The 23909-nt window shown below is 42.1% G+C and overlaps 1 protein-coding gene across 1 annotated transcript in view; it reads left to right on the top strand.

Moving 5' to 3' along the window:
• LOC138789259 (mucin-2-like) overlaps positions 1-23909 on the top strand; it is a 54457-nt gene that overhangs the window by 10466 nt on the left and 20082 nt on the right. The window contains exons 4-10 of the mRNA XM_069967860.1: positions 409-583; positions 12163-12401; positions 14514-14697; positions 17632-17833; positions 18557-18720; positions 20090-20159; positions 23089-23195. Of these exons, the coding sequence (XP_069823961.1) occupies positions 409-583; positions 12163-12401; positions 14514-14697; positions 17632-17833; positions 18557-18720; positions 20090-20159; positions 23089-23195 (1141 nt within the window). The remainder of the gene's footprint in view (positions 1-408; positions 584-12162; positions 12402-14513; positions 14698-17631; positions 17834-18556; positions 18721-20089; positions 20160-23088; positions 23196-23909) is intronic.

The raw sequence follows: 23909 nt of genomic DNA, 5'->3' as shown, positions 1-23909 counted from the left end.
ATTCTTTACCTACTTATTCCTCCAATGTAATATGGAGGTATTTTAAGTTTTTTCTTTACTTTGTACAAATTTTATTTTTTTATTATGTACAAATCCTACAGAAAAAAGGGACATGCTGTACCACTGATACAGTATACCCTAAAAGCATGCAAGGAGTGTGAAAGAGCCTTATTACAGTGCATGGAGGTTGTAAGGTGTATGCATTGACCTTTTTTCAGAATGCAAGTACTGTTCAACAAAATTAGTTCTTACACTTCTTCATAAAGGGTTCCTACACTTCTTCGGGAGAAAAAAAGAACATGATGACATAATATTTGGCATGTGTGGTGTATGTTATGTTTCAAATAGGCTCATGCTTTGGCTTTTTTATATACTTTATGTTTTTTCTGTTGTTTTTTCTCAATGCAGATAAATGAGACATGGCTAATTAACAACTGCACGTATGCAAAATGCTTGGGAAACAATCAGGTTGTTTTACAAAATGTGACTTGTCCTCCTACAACAACCACTTTCTGTGTTCGTGGCATTACACGTACTGTAACATATACCGATGATGGCTGCTGCTCTCAAAATGTCTGTGAATGTAAGTCAAAAATGATAAGTCATGCTTATATAATGTGGCAATTATGTAATAGAGACACCTATAATCCGAACCTCTCCTACCTCTTCACTCCATGAGTTTATATTATTTTTATTTAATATATTTGAGAATAACAAAAAATAAAGTGGGCCTTGATGCAGAAAGGGACACATTTTTGCACACCCCTCATCTGCAGAACACTTTGGCCTTTTGGGAGATTTACACTACTCTTGCCACTTTATAAAACTTGAGCGATATAAAACTTAAAAGCCATTTGTTTTGGAGGCCTTAGTTGTGTATTTCATGGTTTAGCAGTTGCCTATTACTACAAGTACTAAGCAACAACTACATAGCTTTCCCTCAGCTATTCATAACATTCCTCCCACCCTGCCTTCTGCCCCCCCCCCAAGGCTCTCTCCAGTTCCCTTGCCTAAAGCTGTTGCAATGAGGATACAGCACTTGCTCGGCAGGTCCCATAGAGACTGAAGGGAGGGGGAATGCACATGCACATCCCACCATTTTAGTCTGTTAGGAGACATGGGTCCCTATTTTCTAGTAAAAATTAGCAGTCAGACCCCCACCAATGGGAATACCCCATGAAGACTTGTGTCTTAGTAAATTCTCCTTCCCCTAAACAGTATACAAAAGCCTTATTCTTTAGCATCCTTTTTCATGGTGCTGGTAAGAGGGTATAGAGAGGGTTCATGGCGCAAGCTCTCTCTCTATTGTCTGTGGCTTTTGGCTGCGATCAGCAACTGGGGTCCGCTGCAAATAGCTGACACTGATTGATTACTCGTGCCAGATACTTAACCACTTAGATGCTGTTGTCAAAACTGAGCAAAACTAGCATACCTGCATTAGTGGTCAAATCTCGCTTCAGGGAGACAATTCAATGTCAATGTCAGCCTCCCGGGCTGCCTGATATTTGTGATTGCTTCTGCTTGTGTCAGCCCTGATATGGTAGATCAATGTAGCACATAGGTACTGTATTGCTCTCTATAAGCAATCATGGTATTGCTCATAGAAGCTCCTGGGGGGGACTACAAAAGTGTGTAATTTTATTTTAATTTTTTAAATATATTAATAAATCCATCCTATAATAAAGGTTTAAATATTCCTCCTATTCCTAATTTTTAATAATAAAAAAAAAATAGAAACATAAAAATAAGTCACATGCTTGGTATTGACCAAACTATTAATTATAGCATTACTGATCTCACACAGTAAACGGTTCAAAGCTGGGTTCACACTGCATTTTTGCAGTCCGTTTAACATATCCATTGTCCTTCCTATATGTATTTTATAGCATTTTCTTTATTAACCATAAACTTGTTACTCTACCTGTACTTCTAAGGGTAGCTTCACACATTCAGGATCCGCAGCGGATTTCACGAGTTTGCAGCGAAATCCGCTGCTGATCCTGGTAGTGTGAAGGTGAATCGGTCACATACCCGCAGGGGAATTTTCATTCCACTGCCAGTATGTGACCTGGCCCCTTTTAAACCCCCGCAGCCATCAGCCCCCCGGCCTGGAGCATATATTACCTGCTTGGCCCCGTGGCTGCATGTGATGCTCCTGGCTTCCCTCACTCCCCATCAGCCAATAAGTGCACGGCAGCACTGATTGGCTGATGGGAACCGCCGGGAGCCTCACACACAGCCGCGACACCAAGCAGGTAATGTATGCCCTGGGCCTGAGGCTGCAGGCTGAGGCCGTCGGGGGGTTAAAGGGGCCGGGTTACATATCCGCAGTGGAATGAGAATTCTGCTGCGGATATGTAACCCCATAGACCTTCACACTACCAGGATCCGCAGCGGATTTTGCTGCAAACTCGCAGCGTGAAATCTGCTGCGGACCCGGTACGTGTGAAGCTACCCTTAAATCATTTTTAAAACCATCATAATTTTGTTACATTAACCCTTTAGACTGGTGACAAGGTGATTCTCACTTACTGAGCTCCTGGAAGACCCCCCATGGTACATACTGTTTCTCATTTTTTCTATTGGGGGTGGGACCAGAGCTTGGGTGTATGCTACCTTGTCTTTCTTAGGGTCCTAATACATAGCAATTAACGAAAAATGATTGCTAACAAGCGTTTTTGGGAACAACCTGAAATCATTCACCATAACACACAGAACAGAAGTTTTTAGTTACAATTAGGGATGAGCGAACCGAACTGTTACGAACCAGATTCGTCACGAACTTTGCAAAAAGTTCGGTTCGGTACCGAACCGAACTTTCAAAAAGTTTGTGACGAAGTTCGTTAAAACCGCAACGGCGTCGCAAAACTATTGTTTTCACAGAATGGAAGAGGATATAAGGAATTATTACTCCTATAATCCCTTTTATCCTTTTATTATGTGAATATCAAGGTGTGTGACGTCACTACAGGAACAGGAAGTGCCTGAGCGTCCATGCTCTTTCTCATTGTGTGTCTAGACTGCAGAGAGAGAGGAGCTCCGTGCTAGTTAGGGAGGGAAAGCACATAGATAGCTAGGCAAACAAGTAGATATTTACAGGGAGGTAGAGAGAGGGAGAGATAGGCAGAGATAGGAAGTAAAAAACTTGTGATATCCAGAAAATAGTCAAACACCGATATATCACAAAATATCTTTATTACATGCTCGAAATAGTATAAAGCACAGGATAGTGGTTGAGGGGGGGGGGCAGAGGCTGTGTGACCACTTATCACAATAATTTATGCCAACAACAACCTTAGTATAAAAGGGAGTGCAGGCAGGACGCCCACAATTTATTTTTTAACGTCAAGCCAGATGTTCGTCTCCCTGCCCAGGCTCAACAGGGCCCCCTTGGTGGAGTCATGGTGCGTGCCTCCGTCAGATGAGGTTCTTTATTCTCTTCATCCGATGAGGCCTCTGCTGTTTGTTGAGCTTCTTCATCTCTGCTGACAAATGAACAGTGGACAAAATCTGTTATTACAAACATGTTAGCAACATTGTAACAATTCTCAAGAACCAATATGCATCCAATGCAGGATTTGACTTAGGCTTTTTGTGTCCTTTTTTATCCAGTATGTCCAATGTGTTAGCCTTACCTTTGCGCATAATCTAGACTATTGATCAACATTCTCACACTGCTCCCCAAAAATGATGCTCAGGGAAAATGATATGTCTGCAAAGAAATAGTAATTTATTCTCACATCTTGTGCTAATTAGCCCTTGGCTCCCTAAAAATCTCACTTGAGAAATGAGTGGGACATTGTTAGGTCATATGTAATCATTGGGGCACATTTGTCGCCATTTATCCTGTCCGTGCTTTGTAGCTAAATCGAACTCCAGTTAGGTCTTACATCATCGACTTATTAAACAATTTTTTGTATCCAGTTAGGGCACACTGCATTTATAAAGAATATTGAGTGTACAGCAGGGGGAGCATTATTGTTAGTAACTGTATTATTATCCAGTTCCAGAAATATATAGGTCCCCCTGCAGGAAGCTCGATGTATATAATCTCTGTCTATGTAACACATGTCTATATGTCTGCACACATAACAGACTGAACTAATACTGACATCATCTGATCCTAGCATGGACAGATGCAATTAAGACACACACTTACTGGCGCCGTCTGCTGGCATTCAAAATGAAACGCAGCATTGGGGCAAAACGCAAAGAGCCGAGTTCTTCTTGTGAAGCCCCACGCCTCATCAGCTGCCGTCGCTCCCTGATGAATCTGTCCCTCACACTGGACCACCTGGTCTCCACATGTTTGGCGGAAAGCAAAAAACTTACAGACATTAGTAATATATGAGTGTCAGGTGACCATAACAGTAGAGTTTCTTGTTTGACATAGTGGGTAAATAACTTACCAATGATCAACTTCTGTAATCTACTATGCTTGTCCCAACCTGGGTACACAATCCGGGCAACCTCCCTCCATGCGGCACTCCGCCTTAGCCGGCTTGTGTACCCAGGCGCAGGGCAGTCCCATAGCAGTGGCCGAGCATGGACCTTAATAAAAAGATACATAAATAATATAAACCTCTTGCAAACAATGCTCGCTTGGTAAGGTAATAGCTAGTCGAGGCTTTTTCCTTGTTAGAGGCAATGTTGCTAACTAAATATAACGTCACTTATGTGGGTGGCTTATGGAGCTTCCCGTGCTGCTAACTCCCTCCCTCCTCCCTCTCCCTCCATGATGTCTGCTGCCGGCCCATATCATATATACAGTACACAACTACTCCCATCATGTGGTCATAGTGTAAGCCTCAAATATTTCAAACATAACGTAATAGTGAATTCGACACCACAATCCGGAGGGGGGATGGGGGAGGGGGGAGTGAGTTAGCTGCACGAACAGCTCGCTAACACAAACCATAAGTCACACCCTCGTTTCTCAGCAACATGTGATCAAACAAAGAAAATTCCTGGAAGAGATATTACACAAACATAGCGAATCAAACATAATTAGCGGCACATTGGCTACAATTGGAAATACATTGCATTATGTTTCACACAGACACATAGCCTAAGGGTACAAACACACACACCGTATACGTAGCCTATTTACTGCTGCGATACGCAGCAAATACGCAACAAATACGCAGCAAATATGCAGCAGATTAGATCTAAATAACTGAACACAGCATCAAATCTGCACCACCAAATCTGCTCGTATTTGCTGCGTATTTGCTGCGTATCTGCTGCGTATACGGTGTGTGTGTTTGTACCCTAACAAATATAAATGTATAGTGCGATTTAGAGCTAACCCTTATGGGCAAGCCATAGGAATTACACACATTCGTAGGGACGTGAACTACTATCACCAATGTATGGTGACCAATGTAGTCACACAGGGCAATAGGTGGGGGCAAAAATCCATAATAAACATTTAGCTTCGTCATAAATAAAGATCATTCATGACTAACTTGTAAATGAGAAATTTGGAAGGAAAGAGCCTTTAACAACACATATATAAAATAGAGCAATGTAAAGTACCGGGACAGAATGTAAGCATTATTGAGAACAGATATCTGATATATTCGAAGACCAGACCTGCACATTTAATTTTGACAGTAACTCTAATCAGGGCCGCCATCAGAAATTTCGGGGCCCCATACAGCCAAAATGTCAGGGCCCCCCATAAGCAAAAGCAATAATCCCATAAATTGAAGTGGCATGCAGACATGCAGGTCGGCGCTCGCTTGCTGTGAAGATCGGGCCTTTTAATAGGGGCTTAGTGCATTAGGCTTACGCTTTACGAAACATCAGACAGACCGGGAACAGAAAAGGCAGGACAGGGACAAAATCAGAAACCGCACAATAGTCTGAGGTACAAGCCGAGTCAGAACCAGAGACAAGTACACACAACAAGCCAAGGTCAAGCCAGGAGAGTAAAGTGACGTCCAAAACAGCAGGCAAAGGGAACGGGGCAAACAGTCAGAATCAAGGAAAAGCTGAGTACTTAAAAACACTAGTGATGGCTAAAGAGGGACAAATCACAGGCGGCTATGGTCAGCAGCTGTCTGTTTAAATAGAGCACCCAAAACAGCCTGATTGGCCCAGTATTCCTGCCTTTTCATTGGCGGATTTTTCCCCTCTTGCCCTGATGCTCGACCCTGATGTCGCCTGGGCTGGTTGCTTGAGAATCAGAGAGCCACACAAAGTATGGATTTGCTGTGGGAGTGGACGCAGTGACAGATCACTGCTTACTATAACAGAGCAGAACACCTGTCAAAATAACTTACTGCACCTATTCCTTACTGCTCCTAGCTTTGTCTTTGGCTATACTGCAGTCTTTAGTAACCGTCACATGATCACTTGAGACTGCGCTGCAGAGGAAGATGCCATACAAAGAGGAGTGGGAAGCGGCTGCGTTCCCACATTGTGTTTGTTAAAAACTGTGAACTTTCAGCACTTTGTGAACGTACTTCCCCACTGTCCTAGCCATCTCTGCTAGTATATGCGCTTGTAAACAGGATTCGCCTGTGTGACCGTATTCTTATTGTAAATCCATAAAGCAGAAAACCATTAGACTACATGACAGTTTTTGAGCCACGGCCAGAAGTGGATCCAGCAAGAAGCAGAAGTACACGTCCTTCCTTTATATTCCTCATTCCTCTCTAATCCACATTTCGCTTTGGAACAAAAACTACGGTGTGTCACCAGCCTCAACGTGACCGCAATAATGTCTTGTATTATAGATCTACAATAAAACTGTGACTTTTAAAGGAAAACTATCAGCAGGTTCATCCATATGACCGTCCTGCTGATCTATCACTGTAGCCGCCTCGCTCCTCATTCCGGCGCAGTCTCCTTATTTTTCTAGGTTCTGCTGTTTTGAAGCCAAAATAAATTTTTTTAAAATGCAAATGAGTTCCTTTAATGCACTGGGGAAGTTTCTCGGCCCCTCAGTGCACCGTCCCACCTGCACGCTGGTTGTGAAGTGCACACTTACTTACACATACGCAATTATGCAAAAGCAGACACGTCTCGTTCTCACACATGAGCTGTTCAAACTGCGTACTCTGGATGGCGCAGGGACAAGACGTGTCTGCTTATGGATAACTGAGTATGTATAAAGCCCCATTCACACGTCTGTGTCAGTTTGTACTGTCAGGAAATCCTGATCAGGAGGCCTCAAATGGCATCAGGAAAGTATCAGGATTTCCTGACAATAATCAGTTTTTACCTTCAGGATTTCCTGATCATAAGAAAAAATAGGACACGATGTGAGATGTAGTTCTGCAAACTGTATGGTCACAGCTTGCAGAACTACAACTCTCATCATGCTTGGATGACAGGTCATGATGGGAGTTGTACTTCTGCAGCCTGGATGGCCACAGGCTGCAGAAGCACAACTCCCATCATGACCTGTCAGCAGGACAGTATATCGGTTGTTCCAGCGCTGGATTTGCAGATCGGGTGGCGCTGCTCAGGTCCAGGGAGGGGAGGAGGAGGCAGCAGGAGTCCGGGACACACCGGGAGCAGCGGCAGAAGGAGGCCTGGGGGAGCCGACTCGTGAGGTTCGGGTGAGTGGAACTCCGGATGCTTTCCTGATGTGCATCAGGAAAGCGCCCAGGACTTCAAGGCTCCCATAGACACCTATGGGGGCATTTGGGACGGAATTACAGACAAAAATAGGACCGGTTCCGGAAAAATCTGTCGATGGGTCCAAAAATCGAGATTTTCCGGACATATGAAGGGGGCCTAAGTAAGTGTGCACTTTACAACCAGCATGCAGGTGGGACAGTGTACTGAGGGGCCGAGGAACTTCCCCAATGCATTAAAGGAACTCATTTGCATTTTTATTTTGGATTTATTTTGGCTTCAAAACAGCAGAACCTAGAAAAATAAGCGAGGAGCGAGGTGGCTACAGTGACAGATCAGCAGGACGGTCATATGGAACTTGCTGAGCTTCATCTACACTACAGAATCCTACATATACCAAATCCTACAGTCATACACACAGGTTATATAATTGTACACACACACATGAACATGGGCTCTTTACATACCGTATATACCGTATATATCTATCAGATACACATAACAGACATACCTATATACATTACATACGGTCACACTTTAAATTTAGTCCAGGAGGAATAACAGAGCAGGAGCAGAACACGAGGTATAAGAGAATAAAGCTTCCTAATACTGGCATACAAGAAGTCCTAGGTAAGTATGTAATAATCCAGGAGACATATTTCATAGTCAGGCTGCAGTAGCTAATCTACAGAATCCTAAACATATTGCCAGTCACACACACATGATATATACTTGTACACACACATACACACATGTGCACTTTACACACCATACATCATATGCAAACCAGACATACTTGTATACATTACATACGGTCACACACACAGGATATATACTTGTACACACACAGGATATATACTTGTACACACACACACACACACACACACACACACACTATATACTTGTACACACACACACACACAGGATATATACTTGTACACACACAGGATATATACTTGTACACACACACACACGATATATACTTGTGTACACACAGGATATATACTTGTACACACACAGGATATATACTTGTGTACACACACACACAGGATATATACTTGTACACACACACACACACGATATATATACTTGTACACACACACACACACACACACAGGATATATACTTGTACACACACAGGATATATACTTGTACACACACAGGATATATACTTGTGTACACACACACACAGGATATATACTTGTACACACACACACACACACGATATATACTTGTACACACACACACACGATATATACTTGTGTACACACACACACACAGGATATATACTTGTACACACACAGGATATATACTTGTACACACACACACAGGATATATACTTGTACACACGCAGGATATATACTTGTACACACACACACAGGATATATACTTGTGTACACACACACACACATATATACTTGTACACACACACCCTCTCTCTCTCTTACTCTGTGTGCAGGGAAGCACAGGGGGCCATGCTCTGGAGTCCTCAGCTTCCTGTCTTCTCCTCCTCACAGGCGGCTCTGGCCCCTCCCCCTCCTCTTTGTCGGGACTTTAGAAGAGAGGAGGAAGTAGCCAGTAAAGGTAATGGAGGGCGGGGGAGGGCCCCAGGATAGGGAGGAGGGGGCCCTGTCTGTGTAGAAACCTTCCTGTCTGTCTATAGTGTATAGACACAGACAGGCAGGAGGAAACTGTGTGCGGTACAGCTGTCAGGTGGCCGGGCCCCTCTGAGCTTAGTCTGAGCCCGGGCCCCTGACAACTGTACCGCCAATACTGCCCTGATGGCGGCCCTGACTCTAATAAATAAAGTGACTGTCACACACATCGCTTCTCAGACTCACAATGATAAGCCAAAAAGCGGTAAGCTGTTAGAACTCCACCTATGTCAACATTTATTAACTCATTAATGGCAAGGCGTTATCAAATACTTACTTGTAAGATTAGTCCATAAACGTTGATGAGTGATTTATCGATAACCATATCTGCCTCCATCGATTTGCCTTCACAGTTCTAAATAAGCTAATTGAGTGAATTGCTTTAAAAACTATACATTTGTTTCTCAAAACAATCACGTGACCCCCTAGATGCAATTGTATCATGGCCAGTGAACCTGCTTCGTAGGAGTAAGTAGATTTAGTTTGTCAGAACTTTGTAAGCCGAGAAACAAAAATAGAAATATAATCATCACTAGCAGTAGTGGAATATAATAGGGGCGTTTTGGGCGGCAGCCCGGGGCCCTGAGCTCCTGGGGGGCCCATGACCACCCAAAAAGACTTATACTTTCAATGGTGTACTGTCTCCTGGCTACACTTCTGCCATGATTTGCAAAAAATCACTGTTTTTTTATGGCAATTTTGCACAAATCAGGACATCATGACATTATCTATCCTGTACTATGAACGCCAGGCTAGTGCTTCCATAGTTACAGTGGGGTGGGGGGGCCCAGGCTTGGTGAACAGCCCGGGGCCTATGGTAAAGTTAATCCGCCCCTGATCACTAGTAGTCTGTTTTTCTGTTTTTATACTGGCCTGTAATCGATCAACTGCTCCCTCCTCCTCAAGTAGCCTCTCCTCAATAATACTGGACTGGAATCAATCAACTGCTGCCTCCTCCTGCTGCTCAACTTGTCTCTTCTCAACAATACTGGCCTGGGTGCAATCAAGTGCTGCCGCATCCTCCTTGCAAACTTTTTTTTTCCATATTTTTTGTCACTATTTTGTCACTTTTATTCACTATATTTTATTAATTTTATTCCTATTATTATTATTATTATTATTATTTTTTTTTTTTTTTTTTTAATTCTCATTATTTTTGGAAATTGTAATATCAATTGCAACTAAACGAAACTATACCCTATCTCACTTCCACTATTGTAGCTGCAATTATTCAGCCGTTAGAGCAAGGTTCGTTTTCGGTTCGGTTCGGACCGACCTGAAATTCACGAAAGTGCGCCGGATCGAATCGAACCGAACTTTTCAAAAGTTCGCTCATCCCTAGTTACAATCATTACCACGATAGTTGCTAAGATCTAGAGATGAGCGAATAGTAAAATATTCGACTCGATTAGGTTTGATTTGAATTGAATAGCTCCCGATATTCTACTATTCGAACGAATATCGCATTCCATTATAGTCTATGGGAGAAAAATCCTTGGGACCTGGAAATCAAGATTAGACCACTGGGAGGTCAACAAGTGCACAATAAAACCTCAGAAAATGATGCCAACACCTCTGGAATGCATATGGGACAGCAGGGGAAGCATGCCTGGGTAAATGAACATAAAGTACAAGTGTACCTTTTAGTCTAGCGGTACTAGCGTACGTATTAGGTGGTGCGTAATATTAGCGTATGTTTGTTTTTAGTTTATTCAGTACACTTGTGAAATACAATTGTTTGCAGAGTTTTATATTGCCCAGACAGTGATGTGAATTGCACACATGTATATATTGCATATATATATCCACTTTCAGTATTAAGCCACTATCAACTCCGAACACAATATAACCGCTTTGTATAATGGAAAAAATACTCAGACAACTTATTTCCTCTACATTAGCGTGGACAGAAAGCCAAATATTGAGCAAAAGAAAATTTATCATGCAGCCATTTAAATCACAAAAAAGTTAAGTTGGTGTGGGAATTACTTTAAACGGCAATAGAGTCTCTCTCCCCATGCTGTTTAGCCAAACAGCAGTCCTTTTATTTTTTGAGGCAATGGAAAAGCCTGGAATACCTGGGAGCAGTTGTCCCATCCATCACTTTGACTGCTCCAGTAAAGCCGGACCTGGAGCAGCTGTGGAAACATGTAATAAAAGTGTCAATAACCTACAGTTACTGTCTAAAGCTACCGGTTCACTTCACCAAGGCCAGGCACCTGACACCATGAGGTGAGCCCTTGAAAAATTAGCTTGAGGCCCATGAGGTTATCCCTCGAAAAATTAGCTTGAGGCCCATGATAGATTGGCTGTATAGAGGCCTATGAAGTGAGTCCTCAAAAAAATTGTATATTATTTTAGTGTCCCACTATGGGGACTTCACTGTGCAATTGCCTGATTACAGGCATATTGCATTGCAGTGCTGATCTGCACTGCAATGCAATGTGTCTGTAATAGGCAAGCTGACCTTAAGCTGAGCCTGATCAGCTACCGTAGCTGAGATACAGGAGTATTCGGGGAAGCAGAGATTCTCCCTTCTTTTAGCACTATAGGGTCTGTGTTCACACTGATCGCAGCTTCTATAGGGTTAATTGCCGTGATCCTGGCTCGGGCCGGATCTCATCAGTTGCGGCGGGTGCCCTGCTATCACTGACAGCCGGGCCCCCCCACAGATGACACGGGCGCAGCTTCTGCGCCCGTGTCATCCCTGTCACGTACTGGAATGCTATGCAGAATAAGACGTGCTGGTACGTAATTCGGCGGGAAGGGGTTAAGTACTACTGCAAACCCTTTTAAAATAATTCTTTATCAGGGTCTATCAAGGTTCCAGTTTTGGCAGTGTTATTTATTATTGTTGTTATTTTAGTCTTGTTGTTACCTTACCACTGCATGAAAATTATTCTATGGTTTCTTGCAGGCCTCTGCAAGGGAATGGGTGACGGCTACTTTGTCACTTTTGATGGAACTAATTATACGTATATGGACACATGTACAGATATCCTGGTAAAAGAAATCAATCCAACATATGGTGATTTTACGGTGCTCTTAGATAAGTCCAACTGCTTCACCACACTTAATGGATCCTGTCAACTTACAATATTGATTCAATATAAAGGCAATGAGGTGCAGCTGATACAAAAAGATGGTTTTACTGAGGTGAGTTCCCCTTGATTGCAAATGCGCATGTTGGCCAATTCTTCATGCAGCTTACACAATCTTTGTTGAAGAATACTGCCAACCCCTTGATGACCGCAATATGTCCCTTGTCTGTGGGGCTCTGGTCTCCTAGAGCAGTGCTTCTCAAACTGTGAGGCGGGCCAGCTGAGGAGCGAGTTTTCACAAATTAACTATGATCTGCACAGCCCTTTTGCTGTTTGCAGAAATCTCCATTATAACATCATTATTCATTTATTTTGTACTTAATTTATTAGTATATAGAGCTTGGGAGACAGGTAAAAGGTAGCCCTAGCATAATTCTCAGCTTTTAAATGGACTTTCACCACAGATAGTGAGGCCCAGGCGCCCTCTTGGTCAGTCAAGTGAGGCCCAGGCATTGCCTTGGTCTGTTGGGTGAGGCTCCAGTAGAAGAAGTTTGAGAAGTGCTGTCCTAGAGAATATCATCAAACTAAAGCTCTGGCTCCAACTATTAAAAGCAGAGGGATCTTTAATCATTGTAGTTTAACCCCTTATATGCTGTGTTCAAATTATGATTGCAGCATTTAAGTGGTTTCTGGGCTTCTGTCACTCCTTCTGCATTGAGGTGGAAAAAAATCGCTGGGAGGTAAGTTGGATTTTTATGGCAGCAGAGGGACTAATGAAGGCTTCAAGGTATGCCATATATTTGTGCCTTCTCAGCTGTGCCTCTGGCAAGGCTGGCTAGGTTGCCTATGAACATTATGTTGACAGGATATAACACTACACTACACTACTATACTAAGTAGTACAGTATATTTATATTAGCGATTGGGAGATTGCATTTTAGTGTCACTTTGTGAGACTAAAAAAGTAAGGTTTTGGAAAACATACCATATTTTCTGGCGTATAAAATGAAGTATAAGGTGCGTCTCCTGGCCCGTTCCTGGCGCAGGCAGTGTGACGTACACTGCCTGTGCCGGGAATCCCTCGAAACTCTCTTGAGCAGCTGAGCATCTCATTGGAGATGCTCGGATGCCGGGAGAACTTCGGGAGAATGACGTAGGCTCCAGACGTACCCGAAGCCTCTGTTATTCTTCTGAAGCTCTCCCGGCAGCCGAGCGTCTCCGACGTTCGACTGCTCGAGAGAACTTCGGGGGATCCCAGGCGCAGGCAGTGTACATCACACTGCCTTTGCCGGGAACAGGCCAGGAGACTCGCGGAGGCCGGGAACAGGCCCCAGGTGTGTTAACTGTTTGGTGTTTTTCAATTTAACTGCAGTTAACCACTGCAGTTAACCCCAGGCAGGGGTTAACATTTTACGGCGTATAAGACGAACCCTTGACAATATTCTCAAAAGTCAGGGGTCGTCTTATACGTCCAGTCGCCTTTTATGCCGGAAAATATGGTAATTGTATTATATGAAAAAAAAAAACTTGCAAAAAAAATAAAATTATATATATATATATATATATATATATATATATATATATACATACAATTTCCCCTTACAAAATATGTATATAAAATGTAAAAAATAAAAACACACACACACACATATTGCATCACCACATCCATAATGATCTAAACTATAAAATTATTTCATTATTTTTCGCGCAGGGTGAATGCTATAGGAATAAAAATTTAAAACCGACACCAGAATTGCAGTATTTTTTTTTTATTTGCCTCCAAAAAAACAAACAAAAAATATATAAAATCATATATACCCTAAGAAGGCGCCAGTGATAACCTTAATGACGAAACATTTTTTTTATTGTTGCCTTCCAAGTGCTATAACTTTTTTTTTTAGTCAATATACCTACATGCTGGCTTGTTTTTTGCAGGACAAGTTGTACTAACTTGTCCTGAAAAAAACAAGCCAGCATGTAGGTATATTGACTAAAAACAAAAAAAAACTGGTATAGCACTTGGAAGGCAACAATAAAAAAAAAAATGCTTGGTCATCAAGGAGTTAAAGGACATCTCACCTTTATTTGTTAAAGGGAACATTTCACCATTCCTTGCCTGTCTGTTCAGTTAACAGTGAAGCATTGAGCTTATGTTCTATGCAGAACCAACTAACCAAGAAGTACCTTTTTAAACATTAAAATATTTTTTCTTTACTTTTCCTTTCAGGCAACATTTAACTCAGTAAAAGTTAATCCAGTTTTCATTGAGGATGATATTGAAATTTACGGCATTGATGATAAAATAGTATACATAAGAGCTATTGATGCCTCAATCAGGTTAAGCAGTGGTACAATATTTGAAATAAAGTTGTCATCTGCTCTGTTCAACAACAATACTGAAGGACAATGTGGTAAGTTATGTTATATGATTGTTATTCCTTTTTTCATGATGTGTGGAAGGGATTATTGTAAAATAGATTGAAGCCTGTATGCAGTAACCTGGTTCGGCCATTACACAGTAAATGGAGACAATTGTTTCCAGTCCTGTTCTCTGTGTGGGTGACAGGTCTCTGCATCCTGCTGATCAGTGATTGTTGAGTTACCCTCATGTCTCATCAGTTTATTTTGCATATAATAGTCCTTTGTTGGTGAAGATCAGTACAAAAGATATCAGTTGATAAAAGCATTTTTGCAAACCTATGTAGAATGCTTAAAGTGACACTTGTCACCTCCTTTTTGCATTCTGACATCTCTACACAGGTGTAAAGGGTAAACTTTGCGGTTTTCATACCTTATTTTATATCATACGTCATGGTGCTTGTTCAAGTACAAAGGCATCTTTTATCAACTGCAAATTGTGTTAAGTGGGCGTGGCCTCGCGGCATTAGCGCCACTTAGCCCCGCCCACAACACCGCCATTGACCCTGCCCCCTCACGGCCATTGGAACAAGCTGGCCGAAAGGTCTAGACCCCACCCCTTTACAAGGGGGTGGGGCAGACGTTGTTGTGGGCAGGGCTAAGTGGCGCTAATGCGGCGAGGCCACGCCCACTTAATACAATATGCAGTTGATAAAAGGACACTTTTTACTTGAACAAGCACCATGACGTATGATATGAAATAAGGTATGAAAAACGCTAAATTTACCCTTTACACCTGTGTAGAGATGTCAGAATACACCAAGGGGGTGACAGTGTCACTTTAAAGTAAATCTGTCAGAAGTAATTCACTTTCCAAAATGCTAACACTGTAAGATAGCTGTTAGGTAAAGGAGACACCGTGTACCTTGTACGTTTTTTATATCTGTCTTTGCCTTCTGAATGTAGAAAAATGCTTTTATTCTCCAGTAGGAATTGTAAGAGAGGCTTTTCCAAGCTCCTGATCTATTGCAAGCTGTAACACCTCCTGACTACCCCTCCCATACCTTACCCTGCCTGACTGGCAATTAACTGCAAGTTAAAGGGGTTATCCAACTAAAATCTTTTTCTTTCAAAGTAACTGTGCCGTGGCTGGGTCGCTGGGACTAATATTGAACCAGCTGGTGGGCTCTGGTGTTTTGGGGGCTACTTGTCACGGTGGCCAGGAGTGGTAAATACCCACCCCCTGACACACGGGCAACCAGACCTTGAAATAGGACAGATGTGAGGTGCAAAGCGTGGGTGCAGGTGCCACGGCAGAGTCTCACTTTCAACAATATTCAACTTTACTAGAACTTCTCTTCAGTGCAATACAAGTATTAGCAGTGCTAATATTAGTGATAAACAGAAGTAACTTCACATAGTGTAGAAATAAGCAGAAAAGTTATAACAGGAGATAGGGGTTGGATAGAAGTGCCCTTGCTAAATTTAGCAAGTACTCTGCTGTGATGTGGGTGAAGTGCGAATTATATTGAAAACTCCTCGTACTCACGTATAGATAAGTCCCAGTTATCTTATCTGACCACCTTCTGCCTCTCAGTGTTAGGTTTCCAACCTGATTGGTAGTACAAGTCCCAGGTCTCTGTCTCTGGGGTTGTGGAACTAGTAGTATCCTTCCTACTTAGTCGAGCGAAGTTCAGTAGAGAGCGGTTATCTTGCGCTGGGTTCTACTGGAGATCAGCCTTTCTTTCCTCTCCTTCTTTAGGGGGTTGACTTTCCTGACAAACAAATTTGATGCATAGGCAAGGGGGGTGATCCTTCATCTCCTGTTACCCTGTGGTTAGGTCTTGCAGTGCATAACTGCTGTTGTTAGTCACACTTGAAAAACAAGTCTGGTCTCCTCCTCAGCTAACCCACGACTCAAAACCTCTCTGGCCGAACTCCCTAACTACAGGAAGCCCTGAGTGTGAGTAAGGGTCCTATTCCATGGAGCGATAATCATCCGAATCGGCTCGATTTGGCCGATTATCGCTCTGTGGAATAGAGACAACTTTGAGCCAATGATCGTGTCATCGGCTGATCGTTTATTTAGGTTCAAACCTAAAATCATCGGTCACCAACTGCGCATTACTACGTGGAATAGCGATGCGCGGCAGGCAACCAAAGATTTTGCAAGCACCATGCTTTACCTAAGCATGTTGCACATCTTCTTCTGCGCTTCTTCGTCCCGGTCCCGCGCACAGCAGCAGCTTCATTGCGGCCTGTCTTAGCTTACAGACCACTCAGCCAATCACTGGCCAGGACCGCCGCGGCCAGTGATTGGCTGAGCAGTCTGTCAGCTCAGACAGGCTGCACCAAAGGAGGAAGAATGAGCGCAGGAGAAGGGCACAGCAGTGATCTATACTAACTGGGACACCTGGTTGTATAAAGAGCAAAGAAAAACCTATAGTGTGACACTACAACTGGTCTTAGAAAGTTATATAGATTTGAAATTTACTTCTATTGTGTGTCCTGCAAGAGATGTTGTTTTTTCAGTCTGACACAGTGCTCTCTGCTGACATCTCTGCCTGAGACAGGAACTGTCCAAAACAGGAGAGGTTTTTTGCTGGATAACCCCGTTAAGCCTCAATCAGATAATATATTATTTAGGCTATGGTCACACGCTGTATATACAACGGCCGTTGTTTTAAGTTACCTATGGATGGATTTCATCATTGTTAATTCCGGCCATAGGTAGCGGCCAGAACGTTGTTTGTAGAGCATGTGAATATTGCCTAAATAACATAAGCATTTTTCTACATTTTGGAAGCACAGATGGATATATCCTGCGCTCCTTCGTCCTCCTTCGTGTCTCCTTGACCTAACAGCAGTCTTTGACCTAACAGCAGTCCTACAGTGTAAGAAGTTTGGAAAAACAAGACAGGATTTTTCCTCAAATCTTTTTATGTTTAAAAGATTATTAAACTATTTATCTTTAAACTTTTCTTAAGGTACCTGTTCCAACAACAGAGCAGATGACTGTCGTCTTCCAGATGGAACCATCATCTCAGATTGCTCTTTTATGGCCTCTTTTTGGAAGGTTCCTAAAAAGAGTTGTGGCTTAAGTACAGCTAAACCTGTCACTGTAACTGGGAGGGGTATTACAGAACCATATTGTAAATATGGAAACATATGTGACATTATTGCAAGCAGGTAAGTAATAAATAATAAATACTAACAATACAGATAATGTGTAGAAAGCAAAACTTTACAGGTTCTCACTACCCAGTAACAAAGAGAAAGGGACCACTAGAACTGCTCTCCCCTCACTTCAAGGACCCCATAGCAGTTTCCTAGCCCACCTCAGCAATGCTTTTGTATTATACAAATGAATGGAGCTTGGACTAAAACCTTAAAGATGCGTTCACATGTACAGGATCTGCAGCAGATCTGCAGCAGATTTGATGGCGCAGATTTGTAGTTGCATTTTCAAAGCAAATCCTGTACGTGTAAATGCACCCTGAAGGGGTTTTCCGGGCCCGGGGGCGGGGTTGATGTGGTAGTCACGAGTGCCATTATTGTAAGTGCCCATGAGGAGACCTTTTCATGTTATAGGCTCAGAGCTCTATACAATGAGCTTTTCTTAAGGTGCTTTAAGTAACAGCAGAAGAGGCCATTTAGGAGATTGCTGGAGATGTAATTCAGAGCTGTGATGAGTGACCGTGGAAGCATTCAGTTCAGAAAGCTTTGGCTGCTTAACATAGAAAGCTGGCCTCCTGGGCCCTGGTAATAATGGTGTCCGAGACACTAAAGCAAGCTTTTTGTAGTCATGCAGCTTTCCTTTATATGGTCCTGACATCAATTTTGAGTGCCCAAACTGTTGAAAGACTCCCTTTAAAATGTTATCAAACATCATTGTTTTGTTTCCCTCATTAGTAAATTTGCAGAGTGTCATAAAGTGCTTCCATATGAAGACTACTACAAGAGATGTATTATAAGTGATTGTGATCAAACTACTGCCTGTGACCAAGTGGCGTTTTATGCACTAGACTGTATCCTGAAAGACAAGTGCACAGACTGGCGGACAGATACTCCATGTGGTAAGTGTTCATATTTTTTTTTATGATTTAGGCTATGTTCACACAACGTAAGTTGTGTATTAATCACAGCCGTTGTTGCCGATGTGGGACATTGATGGTGGCCCCGCAAAAAACTGACAGTTCACACAATGGAGCAGAGAACCTGTCAGTTCACACTGGTGCGCCCACATCCGAATTAAGCAGCAGTGAAATCATCTGGCTGGTACTGGAGCACCAACCTGGACGATTGGACGATCTTCAGTAACAGCAGCCGTTCTGTGACCCGGCCGGGTCACAGAACAGCCAGTGTTATACGCTGTGTGAACATGGCCTTAGTTAGTATAGCACTAATATTATGTTGTTGATATTACTGAAACTTTAAAAATAAATGTGAATTTATTTATTATTTCTAATACTACAGTAAGCTCAGCAGAGCCTCCCAATTTATTATTCTCTAATATTGTATCTTTTTGATGATTGGTTTGTACAGTACTGGGAGAAAGTGACAAAGATTGCTATAATGTAAAATAAAAAAATAAAATAAAAAAAACACTGTTCAGCTGCTGTTTCTATTCTAGGCAAAAAGAGAATATTGAGAGCTTTGCCATAGTTATGGAGCTCTATTTGGCCCCAAAGTTTGCCTTAAAACTCTTTTTTTTTTTTTTACTAAACATTGTCATTCTTGAGATTGACTGCTACAACAGACTGAATTTGAAGATTTCTTGTGCCAGCAGAAGTTTGTTCAGGAATTTTTTTAAATCCCATAGAACTCAATTTCTGCCTAAGGGCTCATTCACACGATGCGTGCCGCGATCCGAAGGAGAATCGCTGCATTGATCCCCTAGCCGGGGACCACCCGCCGCCCGACATGGATCCCCCTGGCAGCAGAGATGATGCGATCTCCTGTCATCGCATCTACTACTCACCTATTCCACTGTGCAGACCGGCTAGACAGGCTCACCAGAAATGGCCTGGACTGCGCTGCCGGGAGAAGATGATAGTGTAGTCCAGGCCACTTCTGGTAAACACAAAGCCGGTCGGCACAGAGTAGTAGGTGAGTAGTGGATGCGTTGACCAAAGAGCACATCTGATGCCGGGGGCCGGGGGGGGGGGGGGATCTATGCTGTGATCTGCACTAGGACATGTCCTATTGTTTCGTGGTGCGGATCGTGGTTCAGGTCGTGGCACGGATCATGTGAATTTTATATTACAGAGTAATGTAACTTTATTAATGCAATGTATTTACCGAAATTTTACATTCTCTCTTTAAGCCATATGCTGAGTTTTATGCTGACTGCTGTATTTTCTTTTTACTACAGTATAGTGACCAGTTGCTTAATGTAAAAATTAAGACTGTATAATTTATTTATTCATCTGTATTCATTTACAGCTTTTAATTGTTCTAGTCCAAAAGTTTATAAAGCCTGCAGCAACACTACACAGCCTACCTGCACTTCAAGGTATGAAGTGTATTTTTTTTTAACTTCGTAAATTGTATGTTTAAAAGGATGGTCTACCCAACAACAACAACAAAAAAGATCTTCTGCAATTTCCTATCTATCTTATAAAACATAGCATATTACACCTAACATAACATATATGCCCCTGCATGTATCTCTCGTTATTCTGGTATTACCAGAAACATTTAACTCCATTATTATTACTCCAAAATATTATTTATAAAAATATAAACTGGTGAAATTGGAAAAAACAATGCAATATGGTAACATTTGGGGGCTTCCTGTGTCTACGTAATGCACTATACGGTAAGATCGACATGATACCATTATTTTATAGGTCAGTCTGAACACAACCATATGCAGGTTTACACAGATTTTCTAATGTTTTAATTTTTTTTATGAAATCCTTTTGTTCTTTTCAATTAATTATTCATTAAACGGCCCTATCGTGACTCTTATAACGGTTTTAGTTTTTCACCTACGGGGCTGTATGGGGTGTAGTTTTTTGCGCCATGATCTCTACTTTTTATCAATACCAAATTTGTGTAGATCTTACGTTTTGATAACTTTTTATTAAGTTTTTTATATGCCTGTGGCAGACTCAATGAGCAGATCGCCGATCGGAATGCACGGAGGAAGGTAAGAGACCTCCAGTGGTCCTATACAGCGATCGAGACCACCACAGTCACACTGCGGGGGTCCTGATTGGTAAGTGACAGGCATTTAAGGGGTTAATGACAGGCTGCAGCGCGATCGCTGCAGCCTGCCATTAAGTGTGAGGGCCCGGCTACTGATTGCAGCCAGCCCCCACTGCTATGAAGTGCGCTCCGCTCCAGAGTGCGCTACATAAAACAGGACTTACCGGTATGCCCAGGGTCGTATAGGGGTTAAGGTACTAAAGCTAATGGTCAGCTTGTTGCTCAAGAATAAAAATTTGTAGGATTGAAGACAATTAAAATGTACACTGTTTAAAAAATAAAGGGAACACTTAAACAACACAATATAACTCAAAGTAAATCAAACTTTTGTGAAATTAAACTGTCCACTAAGAAGCAACACTGATTGACAATCAATTTCACATGCTTTTTTGCAAATGGAATGGACAACAGGTGGAAATTATTGGAAATTAGCAAGACACAAATGTTCATGTGTCTGGACAAACGGTTAGAAACCAACTCCATAAGGGCATGGTATGAGGGCCCAACGTCCACAGATGGGGGTTGTGCTCATAGCCCAAAACTGTGCAGGACACTTGGCATTTGCCAGAGACAACAGAAATGAGCATTTAGCCTCAGGCGGCAAACTCTGCGTTCCAGCAGGGGGCGGCATAATGTTTCCCCTGCTGTCATTTTAGTTAAGTTTCACTTAACAAAAATGACAGCAGCCCTGCAGCTGTCACCTGTCCCACCTCCCACACCAACCACTGTTCGTGCGTCCTGCTGGGCTCCTGTGACGTCACCCAGCAGCCTTCCTGACTGAGTGCCCGGGGTCGCGCTGTGGTGATTGGGTCTCCGGGATGGTCCGTATTAGGCTTGCTGCGAGCAGGCGTGCAGATTTGCCTCAGGCGGCAAAGACCCCATAATCGGCCCTGCTCTCTACTGAAAACCTTCGTCTTAGAATACCCTTTAGAAAATTTGCGCCAAATTATATTGGTCCCTACATTGTCACAGAGATCATCAACCCTGTCTCTTACGGACTGCAACTTCCAAACTCAATGCATATTCATAATGTCTTCCACAAAGTGCAGATAAAAAGGTATCACATACAGTATATGGAAGCAATATTGGATTCCTGTTAAGTAAAAAAATATCTTCAATATGTTATCCACTGGAAGGGTTATGGCCCGGACGAGCGCACTTAGGTCTCTGAGAAAGATAACCATGTGCCTCGACTCATCAGGCTTTTCCATCTACATAACCCTTCCAAACCAGGTCCCTCAAGTGAGGGTCCAGAGGCACCTCATCGACAGGGAGGATGGGGAGTACTGTTATAATCTTACCAGACTTTGATTCAGCAAGGACTTCTGTGGTGCGCAGAGCAACACCCGCATTCTCAAGTGCCAGCCCCGGAAGCCACATGCTGCTGAAGCACACCCCTTCACTCTTAGCTGACACCACCTGCCAAGGTGCTGCACCCTTGGCTTCTCCTTTCCAATTTCTGCAATGTTATCTGGTTTTATTGACCTCGGCTCTTGTTTATCTGACTGCTCTCTGGATTTTAATTTCTGGTTTCTTTGCTGGTCTGTTGAATACCCCCTAAGTTTGATTTCTGTACTTTGCTGGTCTGTTGAATACCCCCTAAGTTTGTTTTTCCCATGTTTTTTTTATCGCATTATTGTAAGTTAGGGACTGGCACCCAGTTGCCTGCAGTCACCTAGGGCTGTCCGAGGCAAGTAGGCAGGCACAGTAGGCAGGGACAAGTTCAGGGTTCACTGTCTGTGTCTACCCCCAACCCTTCCCGGACCGAACTCCTCCTTTGGTTTTGTGTCACTTAGTACTTTCCATTCCTTAGTTATTCCACCTGAATAAATTGAAAACTGGGTGTAACTATTCCTCTTGAAAAGTGGTTGTATCACTATACTCTGACACTTTCTCCAATCACTGCTGAGAGTGTCATACTGTGCAGTTACATACTCATGACAAGAAAGATAGTAATGCCCAGTGGTAAATGTATTTATACATTTTATGAGAAATACATGTATTTAGGAAAATAAATGTGCCATAAATGCAGGTTTCCTTTTATATCATGATACATAGAGGTATACTGTTACTTTTTATGTGCAAAAGTTTTAAATATGTTTAATTTATCAATTACAAACAATACATTTGGGAAATACAAATATTGTATAAAGTTTTGCTTAGTATGCCATAGTAGTTTCAGTTTGTTTGTGATAAATTTTATTATTTTTTTTATTTTTTATTTTTTGTAGATTTTCTCCTAGTATTCTAAATAGTATTGGAGAAGCATGCCTCTGCCCCAATAACACCATTCTCTACAGTGCAGAACCAGATAAAAGAATATGTGTTCCACAGTGTGGTAAGCTTTTTTTTTTTTTAAACTATACCACTGGTGCTTTGAAATAAATATGCATGTGAATGAATAGTTATAAAAAGAGAGGAGGGAATCTGTTCCAATGAATTCAAATACAATCCAAATCTCTCCTCCAAAAAACAGATTTATCTAAATTTCCAGAGATTTGTCTTTATTATGAGTATGTAGAGAAGCAGGGATTCCTGTGAAAGGCAGGTCAGTTAAAGTGTCACTGTGGTATAACTTTTCACATATAAATCTACAGGGAATATGAAATAAAGCAAGTTTCCAATCTACATTTTTTTTTTAAATTGTTATCGTGCTATAAAACAAAGCTATACTTAACTTGAAAAGTCAGTCTCCCAAAACTTTTTAGTCTTGTGCTGATTAAAAAACTAACAAAAAACATAGGATGTCCCAGTCATTTGTGCATTTACGGAGAAACCAGTCCTTTGATTGACAGGTGCATTAGTCACTTTTTTCAACCAGCACAAGACCAAAAAGCTGCCTTCAGGAGACTGGATTTGGATTTCAAATAAAGTATAGTATAGCTTTGCTTTAAACTAAAAAAAAAACAAAAAAAACCCTAAATAATCAATGTAAATAGCAACCATGCTTTATTGTACATGCCCTGTTGATTTAGGTTTTAAAAGTTATAACAACAGTGACACGCTAACATTCCTTGAGCTGGGCGTTTCACATGCATCACTGCTATATGCA

This window comes from Dendropsophus ebraccatus, chromosome 4 (assembly GCF_027789765.1).
Source record: "Dendropsophus ebraccatus isolate aDenEbr1 chromosome 4, aDenEbr1.pat, whole genome shotgun sequence".
In the NCBI taxonomy this organism is placed as follows: domain Eukaryota; kingdom Metazoa; phylum Chordata; class Amphibia; order Anura; family Hylidae; genus Dendropsophus; species Dendropsophus ebraccatus.
This window is presented reverse-complemented; position numbering and strand designations above follow the sequence as displayed.